The following is a 27022-nucleotide window of genomic DNA, read 5'->3' as shown; positions in this document are numbered from 1 at the left end:
GTTCTCCCAGAAGCAGTGTAAAAAATTAAGAACCAAAGCAGAAGGGTAATATTTCCATCAAATCAAATTCAACTGTTTGATATTCATCAAAAATACAAAACTGTTTCACAAGTCTTTCAGATTTTTTTTAAAATTTGCCAGTCTAGCCTCAGATGGTCTTTGTAATCCCCAATTCATATACAGTACTATAAATGGCTAACCCCGCTCACTCAACCATCACCTTCCAACGTTCCCTGAGGAAGATTAGGGTCAGAAGCATGGAAGGAATGAACAACCAGTAGCCAGAAAAAAAGTAGCAAATTACTTTTGGCCTCATATGTAGCAAGGTAGAAAAAAGAAAAGGCAAAGATGTGATAGTTTTAAAGAACCATCTTTAAAAATGAAGTGAGGCCTATATGCATACGCTGAGAGACTATATACTAAAGACAAATTCTTTGTGTGTCCAATCATACTTGGCCAAGAAAAAATTGCATTACATCCCATTCCATCCATTCATTTAGTGATTGAAATGTTTGAAAACAAAAAGAACCACAAAAGCAATGGGGGTATAATAATTCTTTATTAAAAACCACATATTAAATTCAAAAAATAAAAAACCAAATGGTTTACACTCTTATTATATAAAAGAATGGTGTTTTTAAATGTGACTATCCTGATCTATGTACGCTTAACTACAATTCAACTCATTGTGATTAACAAAAGTGTTTGTGTGTTCAAAATAGCACCCCGTGAAACAATTGCATTCAGCTCTATTTCTTCATATTAAGAGCTGCTTCCCACAACTAAAACTTTAATCGGAAGCCTTCACTAAAGATTAAAATGATAAAATACAGCCAAGACAGTCTTCCTCAACGTAGCACCCTCCAGCACTACCAGGGAATTTTGATCCCTCCAAGTCTGGTGGATTTCACACAACATGTATGGCTCCATTAAAAAGCACGTATAGCAACTTTGTAAGATTAATTCAACATCACACCAGTTTGCAGCTGAAATTCACCCCAAGTATTAGGCATGGAGGATGAGATGGATAGGAAGAACAGAGACAAAGGGAAAGTGATAATAAGAGGGTCCAGAGATCTAAAGACAGAAGGATCTGGTGATGGATTTTCTGCCTTAGGGACAAAGCGAGAGACGGGTTTTCTTCTCAAGCCAAAATAAAGGGCAAATGGGTTCTCCAGCAAATAAAGTTGCTGAGAAGGCACAGAGCAGGTTTCCTGTCTCGACATCACAAAAAGCCACCCGGCGTCCAGGATAGTTCAGAGAGACTCGAATCTTATTGATCTCCCAATTTATTGTGCGAGAAACAAATGATGTGGGGTTCGTGTACACCCACAATCTGCTATAACTTATTCCCATTACCCAGACCCCTTCCATAGTACCAAAGGCCAAAGAACCCCTTCTCTTCACTGAACTTCGTGCAACTCCAACAGCCCAGCTGCCCTTATTTTCCACAGCAACGTCCCAATAATGCCTGCCACTAATGAACATCTCCCGTCCCAACACACACGTCATTTGATCAAATCTCTTGTCATTCTCGACGAGATTTTGGCATTTTCTTCCCAACCAGCAGCTTTTAAGATCTTCTGAGAGAATGAGCATGGGGTGAGCTGTGTCAGGATCCAGAGTCACATTTGCTACAAGGAAACAATTAAAGTAAGTCATCTCTAAGATAGAAGCTGTCCATCAAAAGCTCAAACATGATTAGAGAATACTATCAGATACGTCTTTTGCTATGCCATGAGATTTATTATTTTTATTTTAAAAAATTTTATTTATAGGTTTTTTTCTTTAACATCCATAAGTGTTTAGTTTACAGTGTATTATCTGGGTCAATATATTTTGCATACAGTTCTGATAGTGATATTACTCTTTACATATAATCATACTTTTTCAACTTCTAACATTTCTGTACACATAATAATCATAATATGTTCTATTTCATTTTAGTATACATATCATTTTCCTAATTTCTACTTTCTACTTCTTTTTTTCTAGCACTTCTTAGAAAAACTTCTTAGAAAACTTCTTAGAAAAACTGCCATTACTTCTTAACTACTCCATCCATCCTCTCTTGTCCTTTTTAGAATTTCAATTCTTATTGGCTTTTGGGTGAATCTGTCCTCCTTCTCCTCTAATATCTTGTAACTCTTTTTGTCATTTTTATTTAATCTAAATATTTTCACTATCACAGCATGTCTCATGCTGTTGGATCTCTAGATTACTCATCTTCAGTTCGCCCATCATTTTTAAAGCATTTTTCTCTTTATTCTGTTTTGAATTCTTAAAAAATGTTCTACTTGTTCTACTTGTTCCATGTTCAAAAATATTGCTCTCTTCTTTTTGTCTACTTATACCTTGCTTCTCCCAAAATAAGAGATCCCCTGATAATCAGGCTTTCGAGTGCATGACAATAAGGCCAAGTACTTATTTCAGGGTTCAAAAAATACATAAGATAGGGTTTTGTTTTCAGAGAAACACAGTATCATTTTTGGAATTATCTCCTCTTTTTTTCCCCCTCAACACTTTGTTTTCTCTACTTTCTGAATTTTTGTACATTTTTTATTGTCCTTTGCTGAGTTTGTTTCCTCTTGGTGAGACATTTTGCATAGAGATGCTACTGTGAGATTTATTCTTAGCAGTGAAGATGCAGAAATGAAAAAAGAAAGATTTGTGTCTCCTGGAAATTGTAAATAAGAATTAAGAGGATCCAGGTTGGAAAAGACTTCTCTAAATTGGGTGGGGAGGGGAGAAGAGAAGGTGCAACCACAAAGCTTATAGTTTGAAGATCTTAAACAATAATCCTCCTGTATTAAATATTAATATAGGCAGAAATCATAGAGAATGGGGTGGTGACCTAGAGGTGGAGCTCTTGCCTCATAAACAGGAGGCTGTGATTTTTATCCTAGATAGAGGTTGATATTTCTCTCTCTGGCTACAAAGAGAATATATCTGCTGCAAAAGCTCTGCAGTGGTGACAGGAAGGGCACCCGGCCAGTAAACACTCAGCTCCATTCTACCCAACTCTACACTACAAAGGATTACTGGATCATTAAATGACGAGCATAGGCAGAAATCACAGGACTACATAGCAGTGCTACAAATGTTTTGTTCCTTTTTTTTAAACAAACATTTTTATCCATTTATAAAGTTTAAAAACATAAAAGAAAAAACAAACAAGTAAAACACTGTACAATACAAACCAAAAAACAAAACATACATACACTCATTTATACCTCCTAGAATTATTTTACGATACTTATATCAACAAATATTTTGTGCTTGTTTACCAGTTTTACCTATTTCTACTATCATTGTAATCAGTACACCTCTAAGAATTTAATTATAATACCATTCCTTAATATATATATTTCTAAATATTAATATAATAAAATATACAGTGGTACCTCATCATACGAACTTAATTGGTTCCAGGAGGATGTTCGTAAGGTGAAAAGTTTGTAAGATGAAACAATGTTTCCCATAGGAATCAATGTAAAAGTAAATAATGCGTGCAAATCCTTCAGGAAAATCCTAAACTTTAGAAGGGAGGCGAACAGAGGGCAGAGAGGAGCAGCTAAAGGGGGAGGGTGGAAGAAGCAAGGCTAGGCTAAAGGGTGAGTGGGAAGGAAGAAAGGCAAGGGGGGCGCCCCTCCCTTTTCTTTCTTCAAAAGACACCGTTTCAGTTCCTTTGCAAGCACGTTGTTCTCTGCAACATTTTTCCTCCCCCAAGCTGCCCCTCCCTCCTCCTTTTTCTTTCTTAAAAAGACACCCTTTCAGTTCCTTTGCAAGCACGTTGTTCTCTGCAAAATGTTTCCTACTCCAAGCAGCCCCTCCCTTTTCTTTCTTCAAAAAAGGGGGAAAAAAGAAACCCCTTCATCCCAGCAGCAGCTGCTTGCGTTCGTAAGGTGAAAATAGTTCGGAAAAAGAGGGGGAAAAATCTTAAACACCGGGTTCGTATCTTGAAAAGTTCGTTAGAAGAGGCGTTCGTAAGATGAGGTACCACTGTATAAATATTTGTCCTTGCTATATTAATAACAATATCCTATGCTTGTACTAAATTAATCATTAATATACTATTTTATTTCCTTCTGTCAAGCCACTCATAAAATAGGTTCCAAGTTTCGTAATATTCCAAATCTTCTTTCTCTTTCAATTGTAAGTCAATTTATCTAGTTCTGCACATTCCAAAATCTTTTTAATTATAACATTTCGGTTGGTACTCTTCCTTGTTGGTTTTCTTCCAATTTAAAGGCATTGTAATGATCTCTCATTTTTTTCTAATAGAAAAGGCTCATTCTTGTTTTGGGCAAGGGACACAGGATCAGGGGTGGGCAGCAGGCAGGACGGGGTGGAACACAGTTCCACCGGTGGAAATGAAGCTGTGTGCCCAGCTCCAGCTGACTATCCCCCCTCCCATCCTCTTCCTCCTCGGAAAGCAGCAGGGAAACCAGCACCGGCAGGAGTTGCAGGGGGGCCATTTCCTCCCCCCTCTTTTCTCAACAGCTAATCGGCACCCATTCGCCTAGTTACCCAGCCTGAGGCAGGGGGCGACCCAAGGAGAGTGCGGGAAACGCAAAGCAAATTGTCACCCCAGAGAGAGACACTGGTGAGATTGTAAGTCAAGGACTTAACAGTTCACCTGAACAATGATTGTTCAAACCACTCCCCCCTGGTCACATGGCCGGAAAGCCACTCCTACACAATCACATGACCGTCAAGCCACACCCACAAAATAAGCCACACCCAGAGTGTGGCAGTAAAAAAATTGGCTTCCCATTATTTATTTATTTATTTATTATTTGGATTTGTATGCCGCCCCTCTCCGAAGACTCGGGGCGGCATTACTGCACAGGATGGATATATGGTGAATCCCCATGTAAAATTTAAGCAAAGAAGTTTGTGATGATTTAACTATCCCTCAGCCCCAGATAATATACCTTTATGAATCCGAAATCCAGATGCCAGGAAACCTAAGGGAATAGAGAAACAGATTAAGTAACCCGACACTACACTTTGAACAAAATATAATTTGCTGTCAAAGTATCATTGACACTTCATTTCAAGATCACCTAACTAAGCAATATTTGAGCAAATTCTGAAATATTAAATGATGTTTTCAAGCCTTCCAAATGATAAATAAAAAGTAGAAGAGTCGTGTATCCTATGTTATGTGAACTTAATTAATCAACAACCAGAGTTAAACAACATGGTGTAACATGATACCTGAATCCAAACTTTGCCTTCTCTAAATATGAAATGTTTTCGTATTTCTTATTCCTAGCTATGGGTATGCAAATAAATGTCTGATGTCTACTTAAATACAGGGGGGGGGGGGCACAAACAAATGGAAACACATTGCAACTCTTCCATGGAATCCAGGTTTGTGAAGCTCCCTTCAAACAGTTTTTGTGGAAACTAGGTTCTGTACGTGTCTATTGAGCTCTGCAGTGATTTTAGGAGCTGTGGTCTTGTGATCCGCTCTAACAATTCGCTTTAGAGTCCGATGGTCTCTCTCAGACAGCTTCGACTTTCGACCAGACCTGTGCTTGGCTGAGAACATTTTCCCTTCTCTTTCAAAAGCAGTCATTACTTTTGAGACTGCTTTTGAAATGCCTCTTGAAATGCCAAACATTCGGGCACTTTCTGTTACACTAGCACCTGCCATTCGAGCACCAACAATTTGGCCTCTTTGAAAGTCTGAGAGGTCTGCAATTTCTAGAAGGTTATAACCAATTTCCTTAAATTTCTGTTAAAAAAAAGGTAGTTTGAAAAAACATATCAAATAACAGATTTTTTTTAAAAAAACATTAAAATATGTCAAGTTTTGATTGATTTGAACATGTTCAAACATTATGATGCCAAAAAGTCAAGTGTTTCCATTTTTGTGTCCACCCCCTGTACATACTGCCTTGCAATTCATCAGCACAATCTGAAATTACCTACAAATACAAAACATTGTGTAATTCAAATATCAAGCAATTCCCTAAAATGCCTTCCTCTTGGAAATTTCAGGAAAAGAAGTCCTTCCCAATAATTACTGGAGATGCCAAGAATAGAATCCAGCTGGTTTTTTTTAATTTTACTATTTTAAATTGAGTATTTTTTTAAAATGTCAGTGGGTCTCTTAAAGGCATTGCATTGATTTCAGTCTGAAAAAAATCCTTGCTACTTCTCCAGCCTTCTCCATTCCTTCGTCATGCCAATCTTATTTCCACTTATCAACTTTGATAGCAGAGTTCTGAAATAAAAGCCATTGTGGCCGTTTCAAATTCCACAAAAAAAATTAAACTTTCTGCTCAGGTGGCCCTTAAATTCCCTACTGATCAGGCCCTTTTAGTTTTTCAATGGTCCCAGAATTTACAGTACCAACTTCTAACTCAGCATCTCTCCATCGCAATGTTTATGTTTTGTTTCAGTCCTTTTCTTACCTCTGAATTGTTTCATGAGTCCCCCTAGGAGGGCAGTGAAATCAAATAAATCCCAGGCTTCCAATTTCAGAGATGGAGGAAGTGTTATTGGATTCATAAGTGTTTGCTGGCACCTAAGGAGAAATAAACTGATGGGGCCATCTTTGGAAAGATAGAAAAATCTGGCAGAAGAACTGCTTTTATAGTGTTGAATGTCCTCAGATCCAAAACTGCCCAGTAGACTCACATGAAAAATGAACATTGTTCTCTGTTCCACAGATAAAAGGAGGAAAGTTAATAGGTTGCAACTGAAATAGACCAATGAGGGCGAACCTATGGCATGCATGCCACAGGTGGCAGGTGGACCCATATCTGAAGGCACGTGAGACGTTGCTCTATGTCAGCTCCAGTGCACATGTGTACACTAGACAGCTCATTTTTCGCCTTCCTTTTCGCTGTTTTCACTCTCCCTAGGCTTCAGGAAAGCCTCCTGAACCCTGGGGATGGCGAAAGACGACCCAATGGCCCAACATTAAGTTCAGAACATAGGTTCAGACTTCAGGAGACTTTCCTGAACATGAGGAGAGCGAAAAACAGCCCGATGGGCCTATCAGAAGTCCGGAGGCTTCAGTGATGCCTGTGCACATTCATTCATTCATTCATTCATTCATTCATTCATTCATTCATTCATTCATTCATTCATTCATTCATTCAGTCCAATACACAATAACACACAATGAAGGTAATAGAGGACATCTTTGAGGAAATAGATTTAGAGAAAAAATAGAAGATGCATGAGTGGGGGGAAGCATGGGGGTTGTGCGCATGCATGAGGGCTATTGCATTATGGGTATAGGCACATGCGCACATGCTATCGTGTGCATGCGCACCCTTTTGACACCCGAACCAAAAAAGGTTTGCCATCACTGTTATAGGTGATCAATATCTGTTAAATGAGCCAGCCTCCAAACTATGGTTCCCAGAGCCTTTCCTGAAGCCTGAGAGAACTACAATTATCAGTCAGTTGTTGAAAATGTTAGGGCCTTTTAAAACTACCCAAGCTTAACAAAATATGAGCCCAAAAAAAGAGTATGCAAAAGATACTCTACAAGGCTCAAGGCATCCATATAAACTCTTCAACTATCCCTCTTCCAAAGTACAGGCTTCATTCATGCCAGTGAATTCGTATCAGCCAGGTAAAACATGAAGACAACATGCGATCCCAGACTCAAAAGGTCTGCTCACCCCTGCCCCAAACTCTCATCCCTGTTCCCACATTTGGGTGGATAGTTCCAGCTGGTTACTCTTTTTTCTTTGAGAAGTCACATGAGACTTGGTAGTCTAAGTAACAGGCCTATTTTATTGATGGCATTTGCATCCCACCATTCTGCCAAAGAATGGTGATCTAGGATAAAGCAGGCAAGAGGGGCCAGAGTAAAGTCTAGTTGACCTAGGACAGTGATGTAACCTTTTTCTCGTTGCGTGCCAAAAGTTTGCATACCTCCTGACCCCATAATGCAATGCGCCCACTGCCTGTGCATGTGTGCATGACCCCCCATGCTCCCTGTTGTGGTTGGCTCTGGGCCAGCTCCTGCCCCAAGGACTGTGGGGGTGGATGTGGGTGAATCCTCCCAGTGTCAGAGGCTAGTTTTACTGACAGCGAAGCGTTTGAAGCAGATAGTGGAAGTGAAATGGGATCCTCAGAGGGGGTAATGGCAGACAGCCCATTAGGTAGTCGCCCCATGAGTGATTCATCATCGTTATCATCACTGGATTCTGAAGGAGAGACATTCATTGATATGTGCAGCCTCAGGGCAATGTCTAGGAAAGAGCAACTGCGTAAATACTACAGGAAATAAGGTAGATCCCCTGTGGCTGGGTGTAATTAGACTAATTGGGGCTGCTGTTAAATAGTCAGCGTTCTGGCCTCTGGGTGTGGAAGTTTATCCGTTTGGTAAAGGAGGATGTGTATTTTGTAACAGGATTCTACAAGGACTCTCTTTGAACTGTTTCCAGGACTTTTGAACTAAATCATAGTCAAGTTTGTGACTTTGCGAACTCTTGAAGGAGAGTGACTGTGACGTCTTCACAGCTGCTTGTTATCTGCTTTTTGTTTGTTTATTGTTCTTCACAGCACTCAAAGCCGTGGCTTTGAAGGTGAGCATTTTGCCTGACTAAAAGTGTGCTTGGCTCCTATTTTACTTTCAATAAAAAACAGTGTCATTGACTTACATCTGTGTGTGTCTGAATTCCTACCTTTGATCTTAATTGAGGGTTCATGCCAAGAAGCCCGGCAGAACACTCCCCCTCTGCATGATTCCCCTGCCCCCCATTTTGGGCCTAGCAGGTCTCCCTGCAGCCTCCTGGGGTCATGGGGGGGGCGCTTCACCCACCCACCCCATTTTGGACCTATGTGGCCTCCTTGAAGCCTTCTGAGACAAAAAACAGGTCATGAGGGGTGCACTGCAACTCCTTAGGTCCCCCACCCCTGCTCATGCATGCATGATCTCCACCCCTGTGCATTTGCATGCAGCCCACCACACATGCCCATGCATCTCTCTTATGTGCCCCCCCCCCACGCACATCCCAAAAATCAGTCGGCCAGAGGGAGGCACACATGCATAGTAAAGCTGAGCTGGGTGATGGCTTGGAAACCTACAGAGAGGGCTCTGCGTGCCAGTTGTATTATGCATGCTATTGGTTCACCATTACGGACCTAGGCCAGTGATAGTAAACCTTTTTTTCCTTGGGTGCCAAAAGAGCGTGCATGCACGCTATCGCACAGGTGCGAGTGCCCACACCCATAATTCAATGCCTGGGGAGGGTGAAAACAGCTTCCCCCGCTGCTCGGAGGTCCTCTGGAGGCTGCAAATTGCCTGTGGGCCCAATAGGCTTGTGTTTCACCCTTCCCAGGCTCCAAAGGCTTCCCAGGAGTTGAGGGAGGGTAAAAACACCTCCCTCATCCCTCCAGAGGCTCTCTTGAAGCCAGAAATGCCCTCCTAGAGTCTCTGGGTGAGTCAAAAATCAGCTGACCGGCATGGAGCTGAGCTAGGGCAACAGCTCATGTGCCAGCAGATATGGCTCCACATGCCACCTGTGGCACACATGCCCTTGGTTCGCCATCACTGACCTAGGCAGAAACAAAAAAGGGAGGAATAAAACTAGTAGGAAAACTACTCAGGAGGTCAAAATTCCCCCAAGAATTGATATTTTAAAAAACCTGCATTCAAAGTGGACTCCAAAACATGTCTCTTAGCTAATCTATCATAAATAATTCTCGTTGCCTTCTCTTAAGATCATCACTATCCTCAATGATCTTCTGTTAAGATCATTGGATCATCATTTAAGTCATGAGCAATGAGGTTTAACTTAAACTCTATTCAAGTAACTGGGCTCGAATATGTGTAATATAATTTGTATTTGATTGTCTACTGTCAACCAATTATGCAAATGTTTTATAGTGATAATCAAATAAACTTGGTTTGATTTTTGATATGTCAAAACAAAAAAATAGATGGAATGCATGATTTTACAATTTGTTTTTTAAAGATCTCAAATTGGAGCACCAACAAAAAAAAACTTGGGTTTCTATTATTCCACTAATTTGCACTTATAACACACATAAAAACAAAGTTTGACTGTGCTCTGCCTAGCCATTCTCCATGCAGTCCACAATTCCAATTTAGGGAGAAGTCAGCTTACCTGTTTAGAGTGCTTTCCGCATCCTAGAAGAGAAAAAAGAGTTAAAATGTGGAAAGGAATTAGGGTTCATAGTAAAAGTGCCTCTCAAATCCCAGACTGGAATAATACTTGGAAAGGTTACCATTGTATCACTATTGTTGTGAGCCACCCCAAGTTCCATGGAAAAAGACGAAAGGGCCGTACATTCATCCTTCAGCAGAAAGCTATACCCATAAAGTAGGCCATGTTGCTAGGATGCCAGACCATCGCATCCGTAAACAGCTCCTCTATGGTGAGCTGTCTAAAGAAAAGCGATCGCATGGGGGACAAAGGAAGCATTACAAAGACATGTTCAAAGCCTCCTTCAAGTTCCTCGATATTGACACCACCTCCTGGGAAACCCTGGCACAAGATCGACCAACATGGAGCATGCTGATCCACCAAGGCTACCAGACATCTGAGGACAGAAGAACATTCAGAGCAGTAGAGAAGCGAGCACTCTGCAAAGCCAGGGCTGCAAATGCAAATGCTATGTCAGTGGTGCCCACACATGTCATGCCCATATAGGCCTCACCAGCCACCTGCGGACACATCATGCACAGCCCACAACTCATTAGATATCAAGGTCCTCGTCGAACACAATGGACAAACATCATACTCATAAAGTAGGCTGCCCTCTTTGCTGATGGCTATCCTCTCGCTATTGTGGGTCATTTGCTTCTCCAAAGATCATCAATGAAAACATCTGGCAGATTCTATACTCCTAGAGGTTGCTCTTGGATGGTGTCGGAATAAGGTGGAACGTGTTATGTTGACACCAGCATAGCTAAGGATGCCCTGCATCTGTCTCTCCAGTGTTTGAGAATGAGATGAAAGCAACCTCAGGAGGACAAAGCAGAAAAGTAGAATCTACGTGCCACAATTAGGTCCAAGTAGGACCACCTACCACACTCACAGTCCATCTATATTTCTTGGACCATATGTTGGGAATCATGGATATAAAGTCTGCTATAAACTATTGTGGTTGGCTTCAGGCCAGCTCCTTTGGCTGCTGATTTGACGCAGAGGAGTGGGAGCCGTCTGTTCACAGAAGACCCATCTGGCTGGAGGACGAATCAGACAGTGAACCAGGAGAGGCAGAGGGGGAAGTGGAGCAGGAAGAGACTGGAGAGACAGAGAGTTTATCTGAATCAGAAGGGGAAGAGTTAATGAACAATCCTGTTCTTAATGTTCGGGTCAGGAGAATGCTGGGAAGACAAGAGCAGCTGTGCAAATGCAGAAACAGATTATAGGTCACAGGTGATAAGAATTAATGACGCTGCTGCAACCTTGAAAAAGGGGAGGGTTGGAGAGGCCTGTGTGGGAGTGTATCGTTCAGTTTGAAGAAAGTTTGTTGAACTGTGGTTTCGTGTTTGCTGTGGATTTCTGGACATTCTGACATTTAAGCTCTGAGTTATTTCTGGCTGACGTAAGGCTTCTGCACTGACTGGAGTAATTAACTTTGACCTATTGAACTATCTAATCTAATAATAAATAAATATAATATCTAATCTAATAATAAATAAATAAATAAATCTAATAATAAATAAATAAATCTCAACTGTCTCAACGAATTGCAAATGAATATTGGAAGACTATTGCAGAATCAGGAAGGCCTCCATGGAGAATTACACGGAGATCTATCTATGGCAAAGATGGCTAAACTTTCTTTCTTTTTCTTGTCATGTGCCTGTGCATGTGCCAGACCCCATAATGCAATGCGTGTGAGACAACCCCATGAATGCTGCCCTCAACGCATGCATACATGACCCCCCCATGCTCCCTTGTCTCCCACGCATACACATGCAACCTACACACACACACACACACACACCTGCATGTGCATCCTCCTCCTGCATGATGCATGTACAATCTCCCTCTGCTCCCCTCCCCATGCGTGTGACCTCCACTGCCACATTTTGGGCCTAGCAAGCCTCGCTGCAGCCTCCTGAGAGGTGAAATACCAGGCGACTCAATTGTGATTAAGAAAATCATTGACTGCACGGAGGCAGACCTGCTAACATTAAGATTGAGAGATAAAGAGGACTCTGAGTATTACGAAGTTTGGAACCCATTTTATGATTGGTTTAAAAAAAGGAAGGAAAACTAAAAGTATAACACAATAGTGCATGAATTACAAATATCCAGAAATTTAAGAATATTAAAATATCAATTCTTTTTTTTTCTTTTTTTAAATTATATATTGAAGTTGACTATTTTAAATGCACGAACTCTTGTATTAATGATTAAGATAGGCAGTAGGAATGATAACAAATGTACATATTCAGAGAAATTAATAACCAAAACCTTTTATTTTTTGCCCAATGTATTTGCCAAAACAAGGAAATAAAACAAGAAAAGGAAGGTGTTTGATATAATATTGTTTTTGTTAATGTATCTATTGTTATGTGCATGTATCTGTTTGCTTTCCTTTATCTTTTGTGTTTTGTCTTCTTGTATGTCTATATTTTCTTTTAAATTTTAAACTTCAATAAAAATTATTTTTTAAAAAAATTAGCTGGCAGGTGGGAGGCATGTCCATATAGTCTTATGCATGGTAGGCTTGTGTTGTATGTTCTTTTTAAATAATGGGTTTTTAGATTTTTAAATATTAGATTTGTTCTCAAATCATTCAATGGGTCTGAGCTGGGTGACAACCTGTGAGCCCACAAAGAGGGCTTTGTGTACCACCGGTGGCACGCGTGCCATAGGTTCGCCATCAAGGACCTAGGGCAGTGATGGCGAACCAATGGCATGAGTGCCACAGGTGGCGTGTGGACTCATATCTCAGGGCATGCAAGGCGTTGCACTGTGTCAGCTCCAGCATGCATTGTGTGCTGGTCAGCTGATTTTTGGGCTTCTTTTCATCCATTTTCGCTCTCCACAGGGTTCAGGAAAGCCTCCTGAACCATGGAGATGGCGAAAATGTCCCAACAGGCCTACCAGAAGTCTAGAGACTTCAGTGAGGCCTGCACGCATGCGCAGGGGGGCAGTGCAGGGGATTGTGTGTATTTGCGAGGGAGGGCATTCCATTGGCTGCCGATCAGTTTCCGGTAACAATTCAAAGTGTTGGTTATGACCTTTAAAGCCCTACATGGCAGTGGACTAGAGTACCTTCGGAACCGCCTGCTACCGCACGAATCCCAGCGACCGATAAGGTCCCATAGAGTTGGCTTTCTCCATGTCCTGTCGACTAAACAATGTTGTTTGGCGGGCCCCAGGGGAAGAGCCTTCTCTGTGGCGGCCCCGGCCCTCTGGAATCAACTCCCCCCGGAGATTAGAACTGCCACCACCCTTCTTGTCTTCCGTAAATTACTCAAGACCCATCTATACCGCCAGGCATGGGGGAATTGAGACACCTTTTCCCCCAGGCTTTTTATATTTTTATATTTATGTTTGGTATGCATGTGCTGTTTGCTTTTTAATATGATAGGGTTTTATATGCTTCTTTTAATATTAGATTTGTTTTGCGTTAATATTGTTTTATTACTGTTGTGAGCCGCCCCGAGTCTTTGGAGAGGGGCGGCATACAAATCTAATAAATTGAATTGAATTGAATTATGGGTGTGGTCATGCACGCACACGCTATTGCATGCATGCACACCCTTTTGGCACCTGAGCCAAAAAAAGGTTTGCCATCACTGATCATGGGGAAGCTGTTCTCTCAGATCTCTTTGTCCCAGTTTTGGAATCTCTTACCTGCAGAAGCTCAACTGCTGATTTTTGGCACTTCTCCTTGATTGTCTGGATAAGTTCATCAAAAGCTGAGGCTTCCCGGAACAAGATGGCTGCATGTTTAGCCTTTTTCCCCTGCATCCCTTTCTCTAAGTTTTTCCAAACTTTAAGCAGCAGAAATTTCTCTTGTTCTTCCAAAAATTGGCGTATTGCGTTAAATTCAGCTACGACATATTGTCTCGTGTATTCTATTTGCCTCTGCAAGCAGCAGATGGAAAGAAGAAAAGATGCTTGGTCAGGAACCAAATCAGCTTGGAAATGTCACCATGAGAATAACTTCTCATAAGAAATAGCATCAATTAAACATGAGGCGCAAATTCACAAAATATACACCTCTCCTTGAAGTGTAAGAAAGCAGATAAGAGGGCCAACAGGTTTCTCATTTGAAAACAGAGTACTGATTGACTGATGGTACATCCAATGGAACAGATGGATAGGATGCAGCTTAGCCCAGAGAAGGAATGTGGGTGTGGCAAATGTCTCTTTTGAATGGATCTTCCCTCCTTTTTTAGGCCGTAAAGGTGATGGGGCAGAATTGTATTTTCAGACTTGCAAGGTTTTATTAATGTAAACTTATAGTAAAGTAGAGTTAAGTCATCTGAGTGTGTGTCTTGTCTAAACTGCCTTGCAATGCTGACTAACATCATGGAATATTTGCACACAGGAAGTAGTGACTGGCATCATAGCTTCTGGCGATCTTTTTATGGGGTATTGATGACATACTCAACAACCTTAATATGCTACCTTCCAAATATGCTACCTTTGAGCCTTCCAAAGATTATCTACTCTTTGCTTAGCCTTAGCAGTTTTTCAAACGTTTCACATTTTACAGATGATTTTCCAGCAGACACCAGCACCAAGTCAGTCTTGACTAATCTTTAGAAAAAAAAACTAAGCATGTTTGGACCTAGTTAGAACTTGAATATTTATGAAGATTCTCAATTATGTTTGCTTTTTTTTCAAGAGGCAGTTGGGCTTATTTTGTTTTTCTTTGAAGATGTTTCGCTTCTCATCTAAAAAGCTTCATAAATTCTGAAGAACTCAACTGAACTGAAGAATGTTTTTTTTTTTTTAAAAAAGGAAAAAGAATCAGAACACCAAATAAAAGCTGAATAGACAAGACCTTGTAGATGACCCTCACTCTGTCAAAGACCTTGGAATACTCATATCAAAGGACCTAAGTGCCAAAGCCCACTGCAACAACATCACCATTGTAGCTTTTTCTCCAGTATTATCATACTACTAACCAGAGCATACAAAACATTCGCCAGACCAATCTTTGAATACAGCTCATCTGACTGGAACCCACATAGATTAGAAAGTATCCAGATATACTTTACGAGAAGAGCCCTCCACTCCTCTACTTGCAACAGAATACCTTATGCAAACAGACTTGAAATCCTAGGCTTAGAAAGCTTAGAACTACGTCGCCTTCGACACAACCTAAGCAAATCTCATAAAATCATCTGCTACAACGTCCTTCCTGTCAATAACTACTTCAGCTTCAACCACAACAATACACGAGCATATAACAGATACAAATTCAAAGTGAATCGCTCCAAATTTGACTGTAGAAAATACAACTTTAACAACCAAGTGGTCAATTCCTGGAATTCACTAACTGACTTTGTAGTTTCGTCACCAAACCCACAAAACGTTATGCTTGGACTGTCCACTGTTGACCTCATGAAATTACTAAGAGGTCAATATGGGGAGTGCATAAGTCCACCAGCATGTCTACCATCCCTGTCCTAATGTTCCCTCTTGTCAGTATGCATCTCATGTATATAAACAACGTTATATCTGTATACTGTATTACCAATATGCATGTAAATAGACAGACAGACAGACAGACAGACAGTCTTGGACAAGAAGCGAAATATTTCCAAGGAAAAACAATGTCCAGCTGCCTCTTGAAAAAGTACCTTTGGGGAAAACGTGGATGGAAGAACACTAAAGAATCCAATGGTTGTAAAATGGAAAATAAACATGTTCAAAATCCCATCTAGGCAAACCAACATGGTAAATTACTTCCATATGGTTGAAAACAATATGAAACTGCCTACTTAGTCTCCAGGAATCAAATTCAGGGGGAAAATTTGCAAGATTTACAAAATGCTGATCCTTAGAGTATCCGTGGAGAAAACTAAACTATTTATATATTTTAGGCAAGTATATCAAACAGCATTAAAAAGAAAAGGCATTTCTTAGTAACACATACAATTAGGTGCTCAGCGTGGGTTTCTTCTTCTGTGTGATGTTGTGATCTCTCTTTTTTCTCTTTCACTAAAGTCCCCATGACTTTTAACAATTGGCCCTGGTGGGGGGGAAAGATATTGAGATAATCGTCGAATACTACGAGAATATCATCACAAGACCATCACCAAATAGTATGAGGATAGCATCAAATATTGTAACTTCTCTGCCACTTCTGCTAATCGCTCTGAATAAGGTTTTTTAAGCCCTAACCTGAGAATAAAATAATGTGCTGAAGCTGACCAGCTAGCCACATGAATACTAGGTAGGCAGATTTATTTTCCTCCCCAAAAACTAAGGTACATCTTATATTCCGGTGCTTCCTTTACTCCGAAAATCACGGTACAGTACTTGAATTTTTGAGTGCAATGCTATTGAGGATGGCCTTGGGAGAGAGAAGGAAGAGAGACAATCTACATCAGTGGTTCTCAACCTTTCTAATGCCGCGACCCCTTAATACAGTTCCTCATCTTGTGGTGACCCCCAACTACAGTATAGGTTTAGCACCAATTATTCCAACAGATCTTTAAGCTGATTGGCAAGAGGTCAGAGGGACACCCCCCTGTAAACACCTGATTGGTTGGATTGTAAAAATATGTTCTGAGATGCCAGAATAGAAGCTTTAGTTGTTAACATCATTGGAAATTTGTCTTTTCCCATGGTCTTAGCAACCCCTGTGAAATGGTTGTTCGACCCCCAAAGGGGTCCTGACCCCAAGGTTGAGAACCACTGATCTAGATAATCATCAAGCAAAAGATATCTTAGCTCACAGTTTTAAAAATGGCATGGGTAGCATTTCAAAACGAACCATCCCTAGTTTTCAGGAAAGGGAAAGAAAACTTTTGACCTTGCCAGGTTTTGTTACTATACTGCTCAAAAAAATAAAGGGAACACTCAAAATAACACATCCTAGATCTGAATGAATGAAATATTCTCATTGAATATTTCATTTGAGCAACTATTCCATTTGCACAACAGCATGTGAAATTGATTGTCAATCAGTGTTGCTTCCTAAGTGGACAGTTTGATTTCACAAAAGTTTGATTTACTTGAAGTTATATTCTGTTTTTTTAACGTTCCCTTTATTTTTTTGAGCAGTGTATATTCTTACAATAAATATAATGCTCATGGTTTGTGCTTCTTGTCTAGGCCATCAACTACCAATCTTTTGGGCACCAGTTCTGTGGAGAGAGATTTTTCTGTGAACTGGAGGGGGCATGATTTCAGATGTTTTCTACATCTAACATGGATGGGGCTTCACTTGTTTGCGCAATCCAGTTTCTGGCATGCTGCGTACCAGCGCCGGTCCATAGACTCAGAGTTGGGGGACTCCTGAGTTATATGACTACACTGGAGTGTTCGCTGCATTGGTATCCCATTCCTCTCCCAAAGAAATTTTGTATTTACTACTCCCACCACCATGCTTGTGATAAGAGTGTGAGTTCTAGTTTTTCCATAGGGACAAAGACAGCTGGGTGACTCTTTGGCCAGTCATTTTCTCTCAGCCCTAGGAAGAAAGCAAAGGCAAACCACTTCTAAAAAAGTCACCAAGAAAATTGCACGTCCTATCCAAGCAGGTGTGAAGACTGATGGGAAGGCACAGAAACTAAAAAACAATAAACACAAAATTAATCTGCAATTCAAAGTGTCGGTAATGACCTATAAAGCCCTACATGGCATCGGGCCAGATTACTTGTGGGACCGCCTTCTGCCGTATCAGTACTGGTTAGGTCCCACAGAGTTGGCCTTCTCCAGGTCCCATCAACCAGGCAATGTCGCTTGGCAGGATCTACGGGAAGAGCCTTCTCTGTGGGGACCCCGGCCCTCTGGAATCAGCTCCCACCAGAGATTCACACTGCCCACACCCTCCTTGCCTTCTGCAAGAGTCCTAAGACTCATTTATGTCACCAGGCTTGGGGCAATTAAACCTTGGACCCCTGACCGATGAATGTTATGTATGGTCAATGGGTACTATTTATTTTTAACATAAAAGTTTGGGGATTTTAGATTAATTTATCTAGTTTTAATTAACTGGAGTTAGCCATTGCATTTCATTGTTTCCTTTTATATGTTACAAGCCGTCCCGAGTCTTTGGAGAGGGGTGGCATATAAATCCAATAAATAAATAATAAATAAATAAAAGCAGAGCTCAGCAATCCAAACCACAATGCCTGGGTCAAAACTACGTTCCATATTAAATCATCATCATCATCAACAACAACAACATTTGAAGAAGCAGAGCTCAGTTAAACCTCCCAGTAAGAATACTTGGGGGAACAGCGACCTCTTTAATATCTTATAGTAGAGTTCGCCAACCTTTTTGCCTTTGCAGAGTGGCGGGGGGGCATGGCGGGAGGGAATGCATGCACCCACCAGTGCTCGCTTGTCCCCTCCATGGACCAGTTCCGAATGGCTCAAGACTCGGTAGTGGACCATGACCCAAAGGTTGGGGATCCCTGATCTAGATGACCTCCAATGACTGACATGGGCAACTTCCATCAAAGAGTCCCACCTTATACTCTTGGGCAGCTTCAGCCATAGGCACAACATCGTGAGTCAGATGCTCCTGAGATAAATCACACATCGAACAGAAGAGGACTTGCTCATTCCTGCAGAAAGCCTTGGGAGCTGAAGGGTGCTTCTTACACACATGGCCCTCTGCTGTGGTTTGCTTTATCTCAGCACTCAACTCTTCGACCAGTTTTGTAATATTCAGCAGCAGCAGGTTTGGTATAAATTTCAGCCGAGGAATTTTCTCCTCACACTGAGGACAAGCAGTCTCGATGGGAAATTGGCCCCAGTAACTCACAAGACAGCCATGGCAGAAATTGTGCCCACAGACAAGCGTTGTCGGATTTAAGAAACCATTGGAACAAATGAAACAGGTTAGTTCCCGTTGCAGCTGCTGTACAATGTGCTGTAGGTCCATGGCGCTTCTTCTACCAAAATCGGGAAAGCTAATGCAGTTGCTTCACTTGGGTGGGAAACAGCAACAGCTGAAGGAATTAATAGCAATATTCTGTGCTCTCGAGCTGCAGAAAAAGAACAGATTCTGATATGGAAGAGAAAGGAACTAGGATCAGCATATTACAATTCCTCCACTGGAGAGCACATCCCTCTTTCCCCAAAAATAGTATGGTATATATACTATATATATTATATAATAACAGGACATGAAATTGACTTTGACAGAACTAAATTAATTTCCAAAACTGAATACTACAACAAAAGAATAATGCACCATGCATTGCAGAACATAAGAACGCAGTGAGAAAAGAAGAAAAAACTTCCTCCCTTTTCCAACACCTCAAAACTACAGGACATGAAATTGACTTTGACAGAACTTAATTAATTTCCAAAACTGAACACTACAACAAAAGAATAATCATGGAAGCCATTGAAATAGACAAACACCCCCACAATATGAATACATGTGATGATGCCTCCCGCCTACCAGGCATCTGGAAACCAGCCCTCATCAACAAACGTATCCCAGCCACGCAAATTGAAACCAGACCCAGAACAACACAGGACACCACCACGAATCACCCCCACCAGACCCAAAGCCATACGCACCCTACAGACCAAATACAACCACCACCCAAAAACCAAACCACAGCAGCGCCCCCAACTGCTGCACATGCACACAAAGCAAACTGACAAACACCATAAACACATGACCAGACCACAAACTCGCAGCCATACCAAAACCCAGGATGTTACACCACAGACACACATTACAAAACAACTGAGTAGTCTGCAGGCTCCAACTACTCAAGATATCATGCCCAATCCACAAACATCAACTAATCAGCATACATCAATTACATCAATGACCCTGGTGTAACCCCACTAACTCACCAGGAAGTTTCAACACAGCTTGCAGCTGCTGAGCCACCACTCCACACCCACCCACCAGTATTGATAGAGGGTAGGCAGATCAGGTCACGCCATGTTCACCCTTGAACAAGGCCAAAAGCACCAGCCAGAAGATGACGAGTGGGACCTCGTCGAAACATTGCCAGGAATCTCTGAAATTTACACGGGAAGAAACCCGAATATGTTTTCATAGATTTTCACGGGTACAGGTATGACGGTCTTGGTATATTCGGGTTTCTTCCCGTGTAGGATTTGGAAATTTCTGGCGACGTTTTGACGAGGTCTCACTCGTCATCTTCAGGCTGGTGTTTCTGTCCTTGTTCTCAGGCGAACACTGCGAGACCTCAGCTGCCTTCCTTCTATAAATACTGGTGGCTGGGTGTGGTTTGATGGCTCAGCAATTGCCTGCTGTGTAGAAACTTCCTGGTGAGTCAGTGGGGTAACAATAATAAACCTTTATAATATAGTATCATGCATATATTATATATTATAATAAATATTATATTATTATTATAAAGTACAGTGGAACCCCGACATAAGAGCTGCTCTACTTAAGAGCAACTCGAGATAAGAGCTGGGAGGGGAGAGATATTTTTGTTCTACTTACAAGCCCAAATTCGAGATACAAGCGCCAAGGAGCTGTCTCCTGAAGCCAAACGCTAACTTCCGCGTTCGGCTTCAGGAGACAGCTGTGAAGCGGCGCGCGTGTTTTAAAAGGTTGCAGCCGGCCTGGGGGGCTCGGGGGGGTGCTTGCAGCTTTCTTTCTTGTTCTTTTTCTTTCTCTCTTTTACCTTCCCTTCCTCTATTTCTTCTTTTCTTTCTCCTTCCCACCTTCTTCCCTCCCTCCCTCCCTTCACTCATTCCTCTCTTACTCTCCCCTTTCATAAGTTTCCTTGCTTCCTTCTTCTGTTCCTGTCCCTTCCCCCTTTCTTTCTTTCTTTCTTTCTTTCTTTCTTTCTTTCTTTCTTTCTTTCTTTCTTGCTCTTTTTCTTTCCCTCTTTTACCTTCCCTTCCTCTATTTCTTCTTTTTTTTCTTCTTCCCACCTTCTTCCCTCCCTCCCTCCCCTCATTCCTCTCTTACTCTCCCCTTTCATAAGTTTCCTTGCTTCCTTCCTCTGTTCCTGTCCCTTCCCTCTTTCCTTCCTTCCTTCCCACCCTCCGTCCATTCATTCACCCATTCCTCTCTTGATCGCTTAAAGCCGGTCCCTGGTGCAAAAAGGGTTGGGGACCTCTGTCCTACAGGATTGGGTGGCAGAGAAGTTGAACATATGTAAATTTAAAAGTTTAAGAAAGTTTACAAGTTAAGTGAAAGAAACTTCATTATTCATTTATATGTACATGTACATTTCTTCATTAAAAACATGTCTTTCTGCATAATTTAGACTAACTTTGTGAGTTTTTTGAGGGCTGGAACCAATTAAAATTATTTACATTAATTCCTATGGGGAAAAGTCGTTCGAGATAAGAGCTGCTCGACTTAAGAGCCCAGGTCCGGAACGAATTAAACTCGTATCTCGAGGTACCACTGTATTATATAATATAGTATCATGTATATAAATATTATTATATCTTTGTATACCACCAATACATATTTGACAAAACAAACAAATAAAAATAAAATAAAATAAAATAAATAAATATGTGATTTTCCGTTAAAAATACGTTAAAATGTTAAAAATACATGAATAACATTTTCAGTGTTTGGGTAGTATGCCAACCATTGCCTTCAAAAGAACGAGAGCCAAGCATTAGGCTTCTCCCACTGCTAGAATAACCTAACAATCCAAAGCACCTGAAGGAAGAACAAGAAACAATGGATGGATTCTAACTTACTTCACCACTGGCTCGCTTCCTCCTGTTCCACGTGGGCATGCACACATCGCCGCGCAGCCATGCCGCATGAATTCACACATGGGCATGCACAGTACTGAAAACCAAGCTTCTGGGCATGCGTGGAAACCAAAAACAAAATAGCGCTGCCTGTGGGGCCACCATTGGAGCCAGTTTGGGGGCGTAGGCAACTGGCAATTGTTCCTGGTTCGGCGAGCAGGAGGAAATTCCTGCTACCGGTTCTATAGAATCGGTTCAAACAGGGAGCAACCCACCTCTAATGGAAAGTAATCAAGGAACGAAGGAGCCTGGATTTAAGAAGAAACTTCTTAACAGTGAGAACACTCAACCAGTGGAACAGGGTGCCTTCAGAAATTGTGGATGTTGCATCATTGGAGGTTTTTAAGAGATCAGACAATCTTTCAGGACTGCCTCCACTCTATCCCCAGGAAAAATCTTTGACTCCATGCATTTAAAGAAAATATACTTTTATATATTCATTCTTTCATTCATTCATTCAATTTTTTATGCTGCCCTTCTCCTTAGACTCAGGGTGGCTTACAACATGTTAACAATAGCACTTTTTAACAGAGCCAGCATATTGCCCCCACAATCTGGGTTCTCATTTTACCCACCTTGGAAGAATGGAAGGCTGAGTCAACCTTGAGCTGGTGATGATATTTGAACCGCTGACCTGCAGAGCTAGCAGTCAGCTTTAGTGACCTACAGTACCGCACTCTACCCACTGCGCCACCTCGGCTCATTTTATTAGGAATGAACTGAATACAGCAATGATCAGGCAAGATCTGAAGAAAATTCACACAAAGAAGCAAGCTGAAACAAACCCCAGAGCCCATCAAGTAATAGCCAGGCAACTAGAGTTCAATCATTGGCCAGAAATATGTTTTGGGAAAGTCTCTAGGTGCATGGTTCCTCCTTCAAACATTCTGAAGCCAGGACAGTTGGCCTTGAAAAACATTAAACAACCCAAGAGGCCAGGTCTCCTCTCCTCAGAAACTTCATTTTGATCTCCTGCAACTCTCCCACCATCATTTCCATAGCAACTGGCAAGAATCTTAAAAGAAAGTAAAGATGTAGGCTGATACAACCACTTGTCTGAAATGGTACATCAAGGGGTTGCACTAGAAGACCTCCAAGGTCCCTTCCCACTCTGTTCTGTGCTAAAAAGGTACAATCAGTGGAAAAGGTGTTCTCCGAATCCTTCTGATGTTTTACTACAAGAGACTATTGTGATTCTCCTCCTACAATCTCTATTACTATATAAACTGGGGGAGGGTGATAAATCCACAATATCTTGATTCCAGACAATCACTTTTCCAAAATGCTGTTTCCCTTTGTTTTTTCATAGCTCTGTGTCATTAAGCAACTAGCATTTGCTCCATGACTTTTTCAATAAATTAATTTGGAAAATTCCCATTTTGAAAGATGACCCTTGTTTACTGTTCCCCCAAAACCTGAAGGTTCCACAGGTTTATGTATTTAAGATTCACTCACATGTACGGAAGGCTTCCATTTATCAATCTTACTGCCACAAACCCAGTTTAGTTTATTACTAGTTTGAATGACTATCATATAATTTCAGAAAACCATAGCATTCAGAAATTATCTTTTGTTTGTTACAGCAAAAATAAGGTTTTGTGTGTCTTTTTATTTTACAAGTTTTTTAATTTTAATTTTTTGAAAACATATCAACAGTGTAGCACCTGAGTATCTTACATTTTAATACAAATAAAATAATATTAATCATATTTACTATAATTGGCAAGCCTATATAGTTCTGCTAATAGTACACTATTTTTTGAATTATAATCTTTCATTATTTATTCAATATTTCAATGTTATTCAATATGCTAATCACCATATCCCGAGTGTCATTCCTTTTACTACAAATAAAACAATTTGTTACATTTAACAAATTTATATGGTTCTAATAGTAATACATATGTTTATTTTAAATTATAATCTTTCATTATTTAATTATTCAATATTTCAGCATGTTATTTTTATGCCAATCACCATATTGTTCAAACATTCTTAATCGTACCATGGTTCAAATTCTGATTTCCCCTATTATTACTTCACCTTATTAAATAAAGATATGTATTCCATTAATCCTCTCTCTCTAGTTTCTATCCCCTTTCTAGATTTTAATTATGACCACTATTATATTTAAAGGTTTTGTAGTGTATTGAAGATCAATATTATAACAAATGATGTGATTGTGTTACTTTTGAAAACCCAATTCCATTCCATTTATTTTTATATATATATTGGTTTGTTTGTCAAACATGTGCAAGATATTGGTAGAAACAAAAACATTAGCAGAGTAGGTACAGGTAAATTAGGCAATAGGACTAAATCCACAAATCAATTCAAATCCATAAAGTATTACTGTGTGTTAGGTGTGTGTGTTGCCTTTTAATCAAAATGGTTAGTTAGAAAAGGTGCTAACTAAATTTAACACACAAACTCCACCTTCCTTCCTTTTGGGAGATGAAATTAGTAATCTGTAGAAACAAGGTACCATAGATTAAAGGCAGGCACTGCAGTCAGTTTGCATTATCTGTAACCATAATAACCATCCACAAAACATCCAAATTTATCATGCCTATTACTTGATAAAGCAGATAACACTTGGTTTTCTCTTCCCTTGATCCATGAGTAACACTAATTAAAGAGATTAAAATCTACTAAATTACCGTAGTTCTCTTTGGCATCTTTTAATTGGTATTCCTAAATAGCATTTAGACTTTTGCCATTCAAGCAGCCACTACCAACATAAGTTAAGAATGTATTATTCTTTCTAGCTCAACATTAAAAGGATGCATCTAGGGTTTTTTAAAAAAAATAATAAAGGCAGGGTAAAAAAGTAAATTAAAACACAAGAAAATCAAGAAAATCAAATTCAATTCAATTCAATTTGGTCTAGTGGTTAAGGCACCAGGTTAGAAGGGAGGAGACTGTGAATTCTAGTCCTGCCTTATCCATGAAAACCAATCACTCCCTTTCAGCCCTCACAGGGTGGTTGTTGTAGGAAAAATAGGAGAAGTCTGGTCTATTGGATATATTAAATAGCCTTGAGTTACAGTATTTGCAAATGTAATAAAGGCAGGATACAAATAAGCAAACTCTCAAATTTTAGATCTCCCTAGAAATAGCAGAAACAAACTCTGGACTTTCTCCAAGAGGTGCAATTTCCGTTGGAACACATATTTTGGACTACGTAATATCTTTTCAGGATTAGCAATTTCTGCAAGCATCATTGGTTTAAAGCAGAGGTCCCCAACCGCCGGTCCGCGGACCGGGACCGGGCCGTTGGAGCTTTTCAGCCGGTCCGCGGCGCCAGGGCCCCCTCGGCCTTTCCGCATCACCAGCGGCGCTCCCCCCGCCAGCCAGCCAAGCCCCGCGCCCGCCGGAACCGGCTCCTCGCTCTCCCCCCGCCGCCCGCCGCGTTTGCAGGAGGTGGGGAGGGTTGGGCGGCCCGCCAAGGCCAGGAGGGACGCCGCTGCCCCCCCCCCCCTCCTTCCCTCTCTCCGCCCGCCGCTGCGCCTCCTTGACAACGAGAGGAAATGCCGGCAAAGGCTTTCCTCAGCGGAGGCCGGCGAAGGTGATATTGAATGTCGGGGGAGAACGGGTATTTGCACGCGCTCCCTATCTCCCTGCTAGCCCACTCGGAATATTCAAAATAAGAAAAACCTTTGCCGGCGAAGGCTTTTCTTATTTTGAATATTCCGAGTGGGCTAGCAGGGGGATAGGGAGCGCTTGCAGCCGCCCGTTCTCCCCCGACATTCAATATCACCTTCGCCGGCCCCGCCTCTCCTCCAAACCCCCTTGCTGAGAGCCCGGGGCGAAAGTGCTCTCGCAAAGGTGAGGCGGGCAGGGCGTGCGCGCGTCATCGCTGAGAAGAATGGAGAGAGAACGAGAGTGAGTGAGAGCAACAGACAGCAAGATAGAGAGAAAGTGAGAAAGAGAGAGTGAGAAAGGGGGGGGAGAGAAAGAGATAGCAAGAGAGAGAACAAGAGAGAGAAAGAGCGTGAGAAAGAAAACAAGAAAGAGTGAGAGAGAGAGAAAGCAAAAGAGACAGAAAGAAAACAAGAGAGAGAAAGTGAGAAGAAGAGAGAGAAAGAGGGGGAGAGAGAGAGAAAGAGAGAGGGGGGAGAGAGAGAAAGAGAGGGAGAGGGAGAAAGAGAGAGGGAGAGGGGGGAGAGATAGCAAGAGAGGGAGAGAGGGAAAGGGGGAGAGAGGGGGAGAGAAAGAGAGAGGGAGAGAGAGAGGAGATAAAGGAAGAGGAGAGAGAGAAAGGAAGAGAAAGAAAGAAAGAGGGATAGAAAGAGAGAGAGAGTGAGAGATGCTCAGTGAGCCTTTCTTTGAAGTTGCCTTTCTTTCTTTCTCTTTCTTGCTTTCTTTCTTGCTCTTTTTCTTTCTCTCTTTTACCTTCCCTTCCTCTATTTCTTCTTTTCTTTCTCCTTCCTACCTTCTTCCCTTACTCTCCCCTTTCATAAGTTTCCTTGCTTCCTTCCTCTGTTCCTGTCCCTTCCCCCTTTCTTTCTTTCTTTCTTTCTTTCTTTCTTTCTTTCCTTCCTTTCCTCCCTCCATTTCTTGCTTTCCTTTTCCTTCCTCCCTTCCTTCCTCCCTCATTCCCTTCTTTCACTCCTTCCTCTCTTACTCTCCCCTTTCACACCTTTCCTTGCTTCCTTTGCACCCTTCTTTTGTTCCTGTCCCTTCCCTCTTTCCTTCCTTCCTTCCCACCCTCCGTCCATTCATTCACCCATTCCTCTCTTGATCGCCCCTTTTACGGCGCCGCTGACAGCTAGCTCCCCCCCCCCCCCACCGGGCCATGGAAAACTGGTCTAGCTTAAAGCCGGTCCCTGGTGCAAAAAAGGTTGGGGACCTCTGGTTTAAAGCATTACAGTACTTCCTCAGAGTTTAGGGATACTAAAGGAAACCGGAACAAAACAGAAAGAGCTCTGAGTCTGAGGAACAGACGGCAAAGAAATCTATGTCATAAATAAATAAATAAATTTAACACTTCATATGTACATGAACATCACAAACCTACAAGGCGGCGCTCTTTCCTTCTACATAAAAAAACCCTTTCCTGCCCGTGCCTTTATAGGAAAATATTAAACTACCATTCCCAAAATGCTCTGCTTGCGTCTGGCCCCGCCCACGCC

General features: G+C 41.4%; 1 protein-coding gene across 4 annotated transcripts; it reads right to left on the bottom strand.

The window, feature by feature from the left end:
• Positions 1 to 540: 540 nt before the first annotated feature.
• On the bottom strand, positions 541 to 27022 carry LOC139160127 (E3 ubiquitin-protein ligase TRIM7-like). Of its 4 annotated transcripts, none has more exons than XM_070737678.1 (8): positions 26904 to 27022; positions 18631 to 19150; positions 16084 to 16179; positions 13827 to 14060; positions 10110 to 10132; positions 6429 to 6541; positions 4938 to 4970; positions 541 to 1634 (listed from the first exon to the last, which is right to left on the bottom strand). In XM_070737678.1, exons 2-8 carry the CDS (start codon positions 19045 to 19047, stop codon positions 1114 to 1116), a joined length of 1437 nt encoding a protein of 478 aa, XP_070593779.1. In that variant the 5' UTR covers positions 19048 to 19150; positions 26904 to 27022; the 3' UTR covers positions 541 to 1113. The 4 variants fall into 4 exon arrangements, with proteins under 4 accessions (XP_070593779.1, XP_070593782.1, XP_070593780.1 ...); XM_070737681.1 differs by having other exon boundaries at positions 26908 to 26952; XM_070737679.1 differs by having other exon boundaries at positions 18631 to 19170; positions 26904 to 26927.

This window comes from Erythrolamprus reginae, chromosome 2 (assembly GCF_031021105.1).
Source record: "Erythrolamprus reginae isolate rEryReg1 chromosome 2, rEryReg1.hap1, whole genome shotgun sequence".
Taxonomy (NCBI): Eukaryota; Metazoa; Chordata; class Lepidosauria; order Squamata; family Dipsadidae; genus Erythrolamprus; species Erythrolamprus reginae.
The sequence above is the reverse complement of the archived record's forward strand: the minus strand, read 5'-3'. Positions and strand labels throughout refer to the sequence as shown.